Here is a 14,545-nt window from a genome sequence, read left to right on the forward strand (position 1 = left end):
TTCCAATCATCCTTGAACCCAAAGGCTCCAAGCTCCGCAAATGGTGTGCCGGTGGCCAGAACAGAGGGCAGCGAGGTGGCTCCTGTTAGCAGGAGGCCACTGTGATGGCAATGCATGTGGCCAAAGATGGTTGTTCTAGGAACTAGAAGGGCCTGGAGAAAATGATGGCCAGTGTTTCAGGAAGATCAAGGGTCCTCAGAGACCCCTGTCTGACCCAGGTCCCTGCAAGCAACTCAGCTTCAGCAGCTATGGGGGAGTAAAGCATCCAGACACCCTGCCAGCGGACAAGGGGGTGCAGCTGGCCTACACAAGGTCTCCCAGCACTCCACAGTTGATTGCCAAGTGTCCCATGCACCTTTCTTTTCCATCCCCCAGCCCTGCCCTGGAGTGTGGAGAGCTGCCATCTCCTCTACGCAGAGCCTGCAGGGAGAGGAGGGGAGGAGAGGGCCTGGAGTCCTTTGGTCTGCTCTTCCAGCACAACACAAAGAACCTGCCAGATGCCACAGAGGGAGGACCAAGGGGCCTGGAGGTGGTTAGGTTTCTTTCCACTCCAAGGTTCACCCTTGCTCCATTCTTTAGTTGTAAGGACAATGGAAGCGGTGGATGTCCCATCCCTGGAAACATTCAAGGTCAGGTTGGACTGGGCTCTGAGCAGCCTGATGGGAGTTCCAGATGTCCCTGCTCACTGCAGGGGGGTTGGGCTGGATGACATTTAAAGGACACATGACCTGGGAAAGAATTCAGTAGTGCATCTATTCCTAACACCTTGACTTGGGTGTTGTTTGGAATTTCTAAGTAGATGCAGCTGCCCCCTCCCATGGGTACAAGAGTGCAGACCCTGGGGCACAGCTGCTGTTCACACCACCTCCTGGGACACAGGCAGGCACTGATACTTTGAAGGCACAGCAATGGGAAAATGAGACTTCTTCCACTCACTCCTGTGTGAGACAGACAATTTACTTTCAGGGTACAGCTCTGGAAATTACAGCTCAGGAAGGGTTGATGGAAAACCCAGCTTTGGCAGATTGCTGGCTTAATTTGCATTTTTGATTTAAACCAAGCCAAACTCTCCCAGCTTACAAGAAAACACAGCCTGCAGCAGCTCATGCCGAGTGTGCTGCTGCTGCAGCTAATTGAGACTATCAGCACAGGGTGGTCTGGACAGGATAGTCTCAGACCAGCAGGAATTTTGTTCTGCAGCTTAGAGGGGGTTCACAGCACCCAGGCCTGACTACTGCAAGTTTATTTTTCAGTTCAGAAAATAACATTACAGAATCTAAATAAAACTAATGTAGGAAGCGAAGCCTTTACGAGAAAGGCTGCAGCTCAGCAGGCTGAGCCCAGCCGCAGCGCTGAGGAAGCTGCTGGTGCTGCCAGCACCAAACACAGCAGCCAAGACAAACAGCCCACACTAATGACACGGCAGTAAGTGGCCTCTTGATGCAAGGCAGAAACAGATTTATTTAGAATGGCAGACAAAAAAACCCCAAACCCACACATCATTAATGCACTTCATCCTTACTTCCAGACAGCTTCACCAGGCAATTCTGCAGCCTAAGAGGCAATGATGCAGATCAAATATTTGCGTTGGTAAACAGGATGTAAGAGTATCAGACCAGGATAGTGTGCATGAATTTACACCATTTCAGGGGAATATGGGCTTCTGTACAAGCCTGCATCTTCCTAATGCTCACAGAGCAGAGGGCAGGCAGATAAGAGATGCCTGTTACAGAAGGCCCCACAGTCAAGCCTCTGATCGGTAGTTAATGTTTTCACATTACTAAGTCCCACTGGCTGCCAGTTGCTCCTGTTTGGCTCAACAGAGGGGAAAAAACACCCAACCTCAAGAATATTTAGACTGTCTGAAATTAACATCGAGGTCACAGACATGGAAACCAGGAAGGAAGAAATCTCCCATGGATGCATGCAAAGGCCTTGGACTTAGCATTTGCACCTCTGAGAAAAAGTAAAAAGGGAAGCAAGAACAGCACCAGATGCAGTTCCTGTGCCCAGGGAGGGTACTGACAGACCTACAACATAAAGCAACAGGGGACAGCTCTTCCAGCCTCTAAAGCCAAGAGAACTGCAATAACAAAGCCTTTGAAAATGGTAAACCCAGAATCAGTGACCTTTTGTGAGGGGCACTGATGCTGCAGGGGGACTCACAGGTCCACCCAACAGCACCTGGGTTTGTGTGAAGTGACCAAACACCTGCAAAACTTATTGAAGCTCCTTGGTCTGTGTAGCTGATTTAAATTCCTGTACCAACATGAGTGGCTGTGCTGCTGATGATTTATGAACATGGCCCCAGACAATTTTAGCACCTCAAACCCCAGGGGGTCACAGAGGTCTAACGGGCAAGTCTCTTCAGAAAGACACAAGCTGAGAGGAGCTCAGGTCAAGAGCCCAGTGAATTTTAGTTGGGTTGATTAGACACAGACTATGAATGTCAAACAATGAAAAGCCAGGACAAGGTTCACATCTGTTTCCACCCAAGGCATTACATGGATCTTTCTTACATCTCACACCAGGCCTAACCAAGAGAGCTTATTGCCTTCTCTGGGAAGTCCTTCTCAGCTTTACTGCAAGCCTGAAAAAAGCTCCTGGCCAGCAGGAGCAGGGAGGTCATTGTGCCCTGTACTCTGCATTGGTTAGGCCACACCTTGAGTCCTCTGTCCAGTTCTGGGCCACTCAGTTTAGGAAGGACATTGAGACACTTGAAGGTGTCCAGAGAAGGGCAATGAGGCTGGGGAGAGGCCTTGAGCACAGCCCTGTGAGGAGAGGCTGAGGGAGCTGGGGTTGTTTAGCCTGGAGAAGAGGAGGCTCAGGGGAGACCTCATTGCCCTCTACAACTCCCTGAAGGGAGGTTGTAGCCAGGAAGGGGTTGGTCTCTTCTCCCAGGCAACCAGCATCAGAACAAGAGGACACAGTCTCAAGCTGTGCCAGGGAAAGTTTAGGCTGGAGGTGAGGAGAAAGCTCTTCACTGAGAGAGTCCTTAGCCATTGGGATGTGCTGCCCAGGGAGGTGGTGGAGTCACCATCCCTGGAGGTGTTCAAGAGGGGATTGGATGTGGCACTTGGTGCCATGGTCTAGTCATGAGGTCTGTGGTGACAGGTTGGACTCGATGATCTTTGAGATCTTCCAACCTTAGTGACACTGTGATACTGTAATTTAATAGGGAAGTGCTTGGAAAAGGGAAGATCAATACCCAGCAAGAATAAATGAGACAGGGAAACTCAAAGTACAACAAAATATATAACCTTAGAGATTCCTGAGTTGTTGTCCTAAGAACCCCATCAACACTTCTTTCCCTACTGCCATGACCTCTACAATGCAGTCTCTGTCTTCAAGAAAAAAAACCCTGCTTGTACAGAAACACAGAATTGTCAGGGTTGGAAGGGACCCCAAGGCTCAGCCAGTTCCAACCCCCCTGCCATGGCCAGGGACACCTCACACTACAGCAGGTTGCTCACAGCCACATCCAGCCTGGCCTTCAAAACCTCCAGTGATGAGGCTTCCACCACCTCCCTGGGCAACCTGTGCCAGTCTCTCACCACCCTAATGTCTGATCTGAATCTACCCATTTCTAGCTTGAATCCATTCCCCCTGGTCCTATCACTCCCTGACACCCTGAAAAGTCCCTCCCCAGCTGTCTTGTAGGTCCCCATACTGCAGATGTTGGCAATTCCAAACCACCAGATGGAAGGCCATGTCCATCATCTCTCCCAGTGCCACTCTTCCTGAACTTGCAGGCAAGAGAAGACAAACCTCTGGCTGTACCACAGGCAGAAATGCACCTCCAGCAGACAACAGAATTCCTCTTCCAGCCCCATGGTGCAGAGGTGATGCACAGAAGAGCGCCACTCCAAGAGATCTCAGTCCTGCCAATCCAGTGGGATTTAAGGGTCTCTTGTGTGACCTGCACTAGATTATATGGTTCTGTGGTCCTGCTCTGACAGTGGGGATGGACTGGATGATCTCCAGAGGTCACTTCCAACCCCTAACATCCTGTGATCCCACCAGCAAGCATGGTGCAGGAATACAAAGCAGTGTTGGCACAGCACAACACAAACCCATCACAGGTAATGTGCACACAGAGAGGACAGCAGGGGTTTATGTACAATGATCTGTAACCTTTGCAAAGGGTTTGATGGAGCCAAACTGTTTTCTTGGAATCTGGCTTGCAAACACAACGCTCACCTCGTGCACCAGGACCCAGGCACTTCATGCCACTCCACAAAATGTTAAGAGTCTAATCCTGACCTGACTTCAAGAGGTGAGAAAAGGCCACAAGTTACCTGCAGGGCATGCCCCAGAAGGATGCAGTGGCTCAGGACAAGTCTGGCATGGTTAGGATAGGATCCAGGCATTCCATGGCTGCTGTGTCAGTGAACCTCACCATGAGGCTGCTCTCTGGCTTCTCTGCTGAGTCTGTGACAGCAATCTGTGCTGTGGCTATGAGCCTGGCAACCCCAATTTACTTTACAGGCACTGATGCAGAGCAAGATGTGACAGCAGCACTTCCTATTATCTTTCAGGGAGACTGAACTGACTACCTGGAAGTGAAGAATCTGATCCAGCTGCAGTGCCCCTGCTCCTCCCTGCAGCCTGGGATCACTCTGGGGAACAGTGTCACTTGGCACAGGTGCCTGTGCAGGAGGGTCTCGACTCAAACACACAGAAAGAACCTCTGCAGACCTAATGGTACAGATGCTGCCCTGCTGCCAGCATTGCTCTTCAGTCAGGATGTGGTGCTTTGAGGGTGACAGCTAGTCTAATTTTTCCTCTGGGCTAACAGTTTCCACAGAGAGGAAACAGATACTTCAGCCACCACTGAAGAGTCCAGTGTCTCACCAGGGGCACTCAGCAACCTCCACCTCCACCAGCTGTGCCAGAGAGCAACCCTGTGCATGCACAGCAAGCAGCCTTGCATGCCAGTGACTGCAAAAGCCAGCCTGTGTACATGGGAATGAACCTGCAGCTGGAGGTGTGCTCACCTCATGCAGAGGTGCTCCCAAGGGTGCCTGTGCAGGAGAAGGAAGTCAGTGCCTTACACTCAGCAGGGAGCTTGGGCTCTCAGCCAGCTGCTTTTCTCACACAAACTCCTGCACTTGCCCACGCTCAGGTCAGCCTCTGAGCAACTCCTGCTCTCTGTAGTAGTCTGGGTGCCTGATGGCTCACCAGGGAGGAGAGGAGGTGAGAAACCAGGTTTTTGGGGAAGGAAAAGGACACTTGAGATGGGTGGGGTAGAAGTATAAGGGCTTCTTTATCATCACATTCCCATGGTTTCTTCTGACCCCCTCCTGTTTCCACTTCAGTGTGAGACTGCAGCTAGTGAGTTTGAAAAGCAGCAGCCAGACACTGGAAGCGAGTGAGAATCCACTTGTCACAAGCCAAAAAGGTAACACACTCCCACTATTATTGACATGCAACAGTGAAAGGTGAAGGAACAATAGTAGGCTGAAGCAGCTGAGAGAGGCAGGTTGAAGAAGGGCCCTCTGCCCCGTACTCCTACAAGCTGCACCTCCCAGCAGTCATGCACACGCTGCTTGTGCCTGGCTGAGTGACACACATCTGCCACCAAGAAAATCAGTGCAGGTGATGTCCAGTCTCCCAGGACACCCTAGTCCTGACAGCAGAAGAAACACTCTGCACAGCAGTGTCTGGGAACGACCTCACCCCCAAGTTTCCTCAGGCACTGGGATTTGCTTTGACTGTGTCGATGTAAGGTTTTAAAGCAAAGGGAGAGCATTGCTCATCGTCCTTGCCTTCAAGCACAGCTTGCTGGTGCCAGCCTGGCTCCCTCAGTCATACCCTTCTGCACGGGTGGGCAGGATGAGGCACTGCTGGACACGGAAGAGAAAAACAGAAGTAGCAGGAGGAGGTCCCTGTCCCACCAGCCCTTCTACCCAGCCACAGCAGCTCTGGAAAGAGGCAGCGTCTTGGCTGTCCCTGCCCTTGCCCCTTCCGGCCAGGCTGCCAAGCTGTGGTGGTTTAGGCTGGGTGCCGGCCCCCCCCCCGATGCCGCTGCACAGACCACACCTGGGAGGTGCCAAGGGGTGGGCCCAGCCCAGGGGGGTGGTCACAGGCAACCAGGTATTCCATTCCCATAATGCCCAGCTCCCCTATAATACATCAGCGCGGGGTCTTCACTGCCTCTTCCGTCCCCGCTGCTGCCTAGGTGAATGGCATGAGCTGCCTCCCTTGGGCCAGCCCAAGGCTGGGCTGGGGGGGGAAGAAAGAGCCCTGGGGAGGGGTTGGGTGTACCCCCAGGTGGGGCTGGGACATTCTTGGGTACCTTCTGGGATCTCCCTCTCTTTGTCACGGTGCTTGTGGTTCTCTGTAAAACTTTCACTGTTTTCCCATTTAACCTTTCCACCATTTCTGCAATCCCTTTGTCTGAGTCTTTCTTTGCCTGTGGGGGGAGAATTGGTCTCCCAAGCCACGACACAAGCCAAAGGCAGGGTGCAGGACTCTCTTCCAGACCTGCCTTCTCTGTGCTTTACTGGTGTTTTCTCCCACCCCAACACCTCATCCACCTTTGACATGAGAAAGTTTCCAGCCTCCAGCACTCTCTTGTGGGAGCACAGCGTGCGGGGCAGCAGCTAGTAAAGAGGAGAAAAACATTCCTGATGGAGAGCTAACTGCAGGGAGCTGAGGTTAGTGCCTGTCAGCAGCAGCAGTAAACAGACTCTCCAGCTCCTCGGGTTTCTTGGCAGGGAGGCAGGGTCCTGCCTGTTACAACTTGTTTCGGATGACAACAGGCCACATTTCATGTGAGGAGAGTTGTGCCCGTCTCCAACTCACATCAGCTTGCTTGTTTTTCTTCACTCAACTGTAAACATTTTTAAGATTCCTATAAATACTCCTTGGCCAGCAGCAGCCCAACTGCTCAACTGGAGGGAAAAAAGACAAAAGAAAGGCAGGAAAAGAAACACCCTCCTGCCCGGGAGAGACAATAGTCCTGCCACTGAGGCTCCCTGGGAAGCATATGAAGGAATACCTTGATGCAGTCACAGCACAAGAAAAATATTTATATATATATATATTCCTGCTCCCCCCTCCCTGGACTGCCTGCTCCTTCCAGCATCACTTTCAAAGGAAGGTTCTAACTCTTGAGAGTCCATACTGCCACCTGTCCCTGTCCAGCACATCCCAAACCTAGAAAAGGAGCCTGATCAGCACATTAATCCCAATCCAAGGGGTAAACTGAACCTGAATTCTGCATCTTGGGTCAGTTCCTTGACCTTTAATGTTACAGCACAATGAACCTCACGGCCAGAGCCTCTCCAGTGCGCAGTGATGCAGTGCCATGGAAGCCAGCACACACTGCTGATTACAGCATATTCTCCTAGGCTCTTCACTCTCGTTCATCCAGACAATCTGGACACTCATCTTTGTTGCATACCAGAGCAGCTCATGTATTACAGGAGGACAGTCAGGACAATTTTAAAGCATCACTTCCTCAAATACCCATACCCAGGCTATCTGATGTTTGCTTCCTCCACTACACACTGATCTTGTGGGGGAAAGGGAGGACAGGACCAGCTGGGGAGGATCTACCATGCCTGAAGACCTGCTCCAAGGCAGGGGCAGGGCAGAGCCATCACAACAGCCTGTGCTCCATCCCATGCATGGCTGAGAGGAAGGGGAGTATTTTCTGTGACTCCCTACAGCCTTGCAATAAGAAGGTTCCCCTTTCTGGAAAGAGAAAATACCTTGGCTTTCCATACACAGGCTGTTCTGCAAGGCCTTTTAGGGAGGCAAGGAGAAACTCTTGTTACAGGCACAGCAGATGGAAACAGTACATCTCCATCTAAACCAAACAGCTCTTCAGCATCCAGGCCCCAATGGAGGAAGACTCTTAGCCTTTTGCCTAGAAAAAGCATACCCAACAAACAGCCTTTACACTATCACTAATACAGGTAATAAGTGGGGAGGCTGCTGCAGCAGGTAATTCGAGGTGGTAGCTCTTGGTCCCAGGTGTGACTTACAGTAGGGTGCCCAACTGGGACATGCGACAGAAAACAATGCAGAAATGGTGGGGGAAGTATTAATTGCTCTCAGAGTCACTCCCACCTGCCCCAGCCCCCTGGGATCTCTGCAGAGTCTCACCACGTGGAGTCACGAATGCAGCTGCCTGAGTCTCCACAGACAAAAATCTGACTTCGTTTTCACAGCCAAAAGAAAGCACTTGTCCTTCACTCCAACCTCTGCCTTCTCTTACAACAAGAGGGCTTTTAGAGGTACTGAGGCAAGAGGGTCATAGATTACCCTTCCTCCTATCAGCAGGTTCTGGGATCCTGGCCTTGTGGCCAGGAAAACATGATGCCACCTGCCTGGTGTGCCTGCAGAGCCTCAGCTCTTCGGGCACAGCTTTCCCTCCGTGATGCCGCAGAGCCACGAGGAGCTGCCTGCCAGAGGGTTTCACACTCCCACTCTTTCCAGCAGCATTTAAATGCCTTCCACATGCAAGGAGAAGCAGCATCTCTGGTGGATTTGGGGGACTCTGGACTTTTACATAATTGAGCTTTAATATAATGTCATTAATTTGCTCATCCTCTGTTTTATCTGGTACTAGCCACAGTCACATCACTGTTTCCAGTTTCAGTCTTACAACAGTTTCAGTCTTCTGTAAGAGATGCAAAAATAACCCTGTCTAAAAGCAGAGATGAACCAAATCTGCAAGAAAAGTTGCTTGTTCCTGCACATCTCTCCTGTCCTCGTGCTCTCTGCCCATTTCTCCAGTCCCCTCCTCCTCCATTCACACTGCTGGCAGCAAGAGGACTGTCAGCTGTATGCCTGACACCCTCTCTCCTTACAGACACTATGGTAAATGCCTCCAGAGGGCTGTTCTCCCCCTTGCTGCCCTCCACACGCCCCTCCAGCCTTCTCTAAGGATCTCTGGGGGCGTTGGCAAAGTGGTGCAAGGAGGCTTAGCTAGACTGCATGGCAGATACAATGCAAAGCAGAGCTACAGCACAACTCATCTTCTCACAGCCCAGTTCCACCAGGCAAACCCCCCAGTGGATTATAACCAGAAGATTCCTCTCAGCCAAAGAAATCAGTTCTCTTATGCTGTTGGAACAATAAATATGTGGGTTTAGCTTCAACATCACATAGAATACAGAAGCAGTGGACAAGCTGAAGTCCTGTAATGGACTTAGTGGGGGTAGATATTTGTGGAGCTCCTTACACAGCCACAGCCTAAAGCTTTAAGACTGCAACCAGGTCTGAGTTGTGGAAATAAGAATCGAGGGCGTTAATTGATTAAGGGACTAGCATACTACAAAGTATTACTAGTTAAATGCTCACATGCATTCGGAAAACTACTCTCTCAACCTAGACCAGCACCAAGTACTGCTACGATTTCAAACCCAGCAGCCACCCCACCACAGGCTTTATAAAACCTTGGTCCGTTTAACGCTTTCTTGTAGCTGCAAAAAAAGAGAAGAGACCCACAGAAACCCGACCGCGATTAGCAATGGCTGTTTTCTCCTCCTCGGGTCGAAAAAGCAGCCAGCTGCACCTGGCGTCTGCCCTGCTGCACTGCTCACCAGAAGTTTGAACAAAACGAAGCCGCTACAGGCGAGCAGGGCACATCTGCAGGGTATGCATTCCCTCCTCCTTTGCATACACTTCTTTAACCAAAGCAGTATTTAAAGTATCTTTTGATGCCTTCCAGCACCGGAGCACCGCGCACAAGAGACACCAAAAGCCGTGACTCCGGGCTCTGCCTTTCCAGGAAAGGTCACACTTTGACAGGTCTCCTGACGGAGAGGAGAGCGAGGGCCCACAAGCCAACGGCAGAAAAGCGAAGGCTCCGAAGCCACATCTCCTTCCCGGGCTACAAAACCCAAACCTCTGTCCCCGAGGGCTACCCGGGAAGCGGCCACCGCTGCAGCGGCGCTGCCTCCACCCCCTCCTCCTCGGCCGGCCTGGGACCGGCTACTCTGTATGAGGCTTCCGAGCAGGACGGAGCGCCCAGGGCAGCCCGGGACCGAGCCGGCCTGGGACCGGACCCTACCACCCTGCCTCGCCCTCCCCTGTGGCTCCTCAGGGTAACTCACCGCGGTCCGGGGGAGCCCCGCCGCCGGCCGCGGCCGCCACTAGCTCCAGGTAAGCGGCCCAGAGCCCCAGGGCCAGGGCGCCCAGGGCCAGCAGCAGCCGCAGCAGTCGCCGCCGCCGCCGCAGCCGCGCCAGCAGCCGGCCCCGCATGGCGCCGCTCAGGACGCCCGGCCCCCGCCGCCCCGGGCCATGCTCCCGCCGCGCCGCACCGGCCCCGCCGCTCCGGCCCCACTCCTTCGCGGGGCGGGCCCAGGTGTGGGGCGGCGCCGCGCCCCCGCCGAGGGAGCTCCCGGCCAGGCTCTGCCACCGCCTCCCGCACCTGCCTCCGCCCCGCCGGGGCCGAGCCGGGGGCTACGCGGCGGGACTGCCCCCGTACCGCCCCTCTCGGCGCTGCCGAAGCGGGCGGGCGCCGGGAGCGCTGCCATCGCGCCTGGCCCCACCGCCGCCCGGCCCGCGGGGTCAGCGCTGGCACAGGTCTCGGCTGCCGCCAAGGCGGTGGGGAGGCTGCGCCAGCAGCGGAGGGGCGGCCACGCTCCCACCTCTAAACCCTCCTCCGAGTCAGTTTTCGTGCCGGCAGGAGCGTCCGTGGTTCCCTCCGACGAGAGGGGACTCCTCCGCGCTGCGGTAAGCAGGACTAGAGCGGGGCGGTTCAAGTTCATACAGCCACACGCAGCTGAATCCACTTCCGAGCGTCTCTCACCTGGCGCAACAAGTGTGCTTGCTTCGAAGCAAGGACGAGCAAGGCTCCGTAAATCTCCGAGTCGCTGTGAAGCAGCTGACTAGATGCAATGTTAGGCTGTTCAGCTCCAGCAGAGGGAGGACGTCGGAAGCCCACTGGCAGAGCAGGAGGGGTGCTGCGCCCACTGCTCAGCGTTTCGCATCTCAAGCACGCCTTTGTAGCGGCTCTCTCAGCTTCCCCTCCCCCCCGCGCTGTTGGCTTCGTTCGCACACACAAAAGATCTCAGAGGATGAGAACTGAATCCCTCCCGGGTGAAAGTAAACTCTCTGAGATGCACGTTATGCATCCCAGAGAGCCCAGGATGACCTCTGACCAAACGTACTGTGTGGGCAGTTGGTCACAGGCACCAAAAAGGCTCTGCAGCTGCACAGATGCAGCAGCCCCTGTGCTGTGTGCAACCATGGAGAGAAAACCTCGAGCTTAGGCACAGTTTTTAAAATGTATGTAACAATGACAAACCATTTTGTAAGGGTCCAGCTTCTTTTCATAGCAGCATTCTGAAGTGAGAGGCTGCACAAAAAGAAAGCATGCTAAAGGCCTTTAAATGGCACAGACGGCCAAGGAAGAGCAGCAGTGCCCCAGCAGGGACTGGCTGACATCAGCCCAAGTGACAGCGTCCCAAGCATTGCACCAGTAGAAGCAGTGCAAGTCCCCAGCATCAAGTGTTGAACGTTGTGCTGCCAGTGTCCAGGCAGCACGTAGAGACCCTGCTGTTGCTTGTCACAAGCTGGGATGGGCAGACCACTGTTTTCCTTTCTGAAGTTTCATAGCCATGTCTCTTCAGCTCTGTGTGTGAGAGATTTCTCTTGGTTGGGGCAAGTGCATCCAGAGGGTTTCACACCTCAGCTGTGGAGCTGGAGAGAGGTGGCGTTTGTCAAGGTGGAAAAGACTGGAAACAAATCCCGAGGTGAGGGCAGGTAGGAACAGATCTGTCCCAGGGGCTCCCCTGCCTCCCTAAGGGTGAGGTCCAGTCTGCAGCTTCCAAGGATTCAGCACTTGCATTCCTACTTCCGACGCTGCTGGAGGCTGCAGATGCACGTGGCACTGGGCCAAGCATGAATTGTGGTGCTGCTCCCTCTGGTGCAGACAGAGAGGGCTGCCAGTGCCCAGCCACCACCAGCACCCAGCCACCACCAGCACCCCTACAATCAGACCCTGAGCCGGTGCTCCAGGTCATCGTTACAGAGCCGGCCTCTCGCACAAGGCTCTGGCACTCACCGGTGAGGTGTTGTGGTGGGGTGCTGGCTGCAGTTGTTTCCAGCATGACATAAACCCAAATATTTCATATTTGCTAAAAAAAACACAACAAAAACCAAAGAGAGACAATAGTAGGAAAAATGTGTAGGAAATACAGGTCCACGTGAGACTTTATTCACCATTTAAAGAATGAGAATCAGAGAATCGTTTAGGTTAGAAGAGACCTTTTAAGATCAAGTCTAACTGTTAACCCAGCTCTGTTAAGTCTGCCACTAAACTGTGTCACTAAGCACCACATCTACACCGCTTAACAAATGCCTGCAGGGATGGCGACTCAGCCACTTCCCAGGGCAGCCTGTCCCAGTGCCTCACAACCCTTTTGGTGAAGATTTTTTTTCCTCTTGTCCAATTTAAACCTCCCCTGGTGTGACTTGAAACCATTTCTTGTCCTATTGCTTGTTACATGGGAGAAGAGACTGACACCCACCTCGAGCAATCCCCTTTCAGGTCGTCACAGAGAGTGATGAGGACTCACCTGAGCCTCTTTTCCTGTCTGAACAACTCTACTTCCCTGAGTTGCTCCTCCTGAGACTTGTGCTCTAGTCCCCTCACCAGCTTCGCTGCTCTCCTTCAGAGGTGCTGCAGCACCTCTCTCTGCTTCTTGCAGTGAGCAGCCTGACACTGAACACGGCATTCGAGTTACAGCCTCACCAGTGCCAAGTACAGAGAGACAATCACTTCCCTACTCCTGCTGCCCACACTGTTCCTGATACCAGACAAGATGCTCTTGGCCTTTTTGGCCACCTCAGCACAGTGCTGGCTTATATTGAGCCAGGTGTCAACCAGCACCCCCAGGTCCCTTTCTGCCAGGCAGCTTTCCAGCCGCTCTGCCCCAAGCCTGTGGCATTGCCTGGGGTTGGTGAGACCCAAGTGCAGGACCCGGTGCTTGGCCTGGTTAAATCTCACACAGTTGGCCTCAGCCCATTGATGCAGCCTGGACAGATCCCTCTGTAGGTCCTCCTTGCCCAAAGCAGATCAGCACTCCTGCCTAAGCTGGTGTTGTCTGCACACTGCCTGTGAACTCCATCCCCTGGTCCAGATCATTGACACTAATCAATGGATTCTTAGCAGGAAGTTGCCTGCTGTTCTTCAAAGAACAAACTTCACTTTGAAAAATGACAACTGCGCTCTGCTAAAACTCTGATGGAGATTAAAATAAGTTAGCATCGATTGTGAAAATGCTACTAGGGTGGGGGGGAAAGTGACACTGCAGACCAACAGCAGTACTGGTGACTTGTAAAGAAATAAAGGATTTCTCCTGATAGAACCCTGCTATAACAAAGATAGTGAAGAGCTCTTGTGTCTGGAGAAAAAGCTTCAGGAAACAAGTGTGGCATGTTGCTGTTAGCCTGTTACAAGCATCACTGCAGCAGAGCAATATTAAAGGAGAAAAACTAATCTGGGTGTGTAATAAATAGAACCATAGAATCATAGAACTGTCAGGGTTGGAAGGGACCTCAAGGATCAGCCAGTTCCAACCCCCTTGCCATGGGCAGGGACACCTCACACTACAGCAGGTTGCTCACAGCCACATCCAGCCTGGCCTTCAAAACCTCCAGGGATGAGGCTTCCACCACCTCCCTGGGCAACCTGTGCCAGGCTCTCACCACCCTCATGGGGAACAATTTCTTCCTCACATCCAATCTGAATCTCCCCATTTCTAGTTTTGCTCCATTCCCCCCAGTCCTATCACTCCCTGACACCCTCAAAAGTCCCTCCCCAGCTTTCCTGTAGCCCTCTTCAGATACTGAAAGGCCACAGGAAGGTCTCCTCAGAGCCTTCTCCAGACTGAACAGCTCCAACTCCCTCAGTCTGTCTTCATAGTAGTGAAATGAAGAATTTGAACAGGCCTGCAGTGCAGTTAAAGCAGCTTATTTGGGCCCACTGCTTCATTGCAGAGAGCACTGATGCCCAGAAATAAGACTATCACTGTTTATAAAGCACCTCATGTGAATGCTTTACCCCAAGCCCAGCAGCAGCCTTGTGCTCTCCAAGTTGCAGTGTCCTGCAGTCACCCAAATGTGTGCCTATAGCTCCCCGTGGCTGAGTGCACGGTGGGAGCATTGGAAGCCACAGCTCGCAATGATCTCACCTGCTGGGGTCAGGCCCACTAGGGAAGGAAGCTGGAAACAGGTGCTGCAGGGATAAAGTGCAGGTCACATTTAGGTGACCTGGGGAAGCTGATACTGCTGACTGCCCTGCTGGATCATCCTTGAACATCAGAGCTAGCTTCAGCATACAGCTCTCCAGGCCTGCCCTGAATACCAGCTTCAAAGGAGCTGACTGATTGTCAGATGAGGCAACTCGAGTCTCTTCTGCCCTTTTTGGCTTTTGTTTGTTGTCTGTGTTGGCTGTTTCCTCGGGATAAAAGCAACCTTTGATAGGAGTGCAGCACTTAATGTGTGTCTCCTGTTCCTCCTGGCTCCCCACTCTCTCTCTGTCTCTGCACACCCTTGCCCCTCCTTGTTGTGCTTTTGCTTC

At 52.9% G+C, this 14,545-nt stretch overlaps 1 protein-coding gene across 1 annotated transcript in view; it reads right to left on the reverse strand.

Moving 5' to 3' along the window:
- B4GALNT3 (beta-1,4-N-acetyl-galactosaminyltransferase 3) overlaps positions 1 to 10,218 on the reverse strand; it is a 94,416-nt gene extending 84,198 nt beyond the window's left edge. Inside the window, exon 1 of the mRNA XM_054167613.1 lies at positions 10,071 to 10,218. Coding sequence (XP_054023588.1) covers positions 10,071 to 10,218 — 148 coding nt within the window. The remainder of the gene's footprint in view (positions 1 to 10,070) is intronic.
- Between the last annotated feature and the right edge of the window lie 4,327 nt (positions 10,219 to 14,545).

Source organism: Dryobates pubescens, chromosome 15 (assembly GCF_014839835.1).
Source record: "Dryobates pubescens isolate bDryPub1 chromosome 15, bDryPub1.pri, whole genome shotgun sequence".
Classification (NCBI taxonomy): Eukaryota; Metazoa; Chordata; class Aves; order Piciformes; family Picidae; genus Dryobates; species Dryobates pubescens.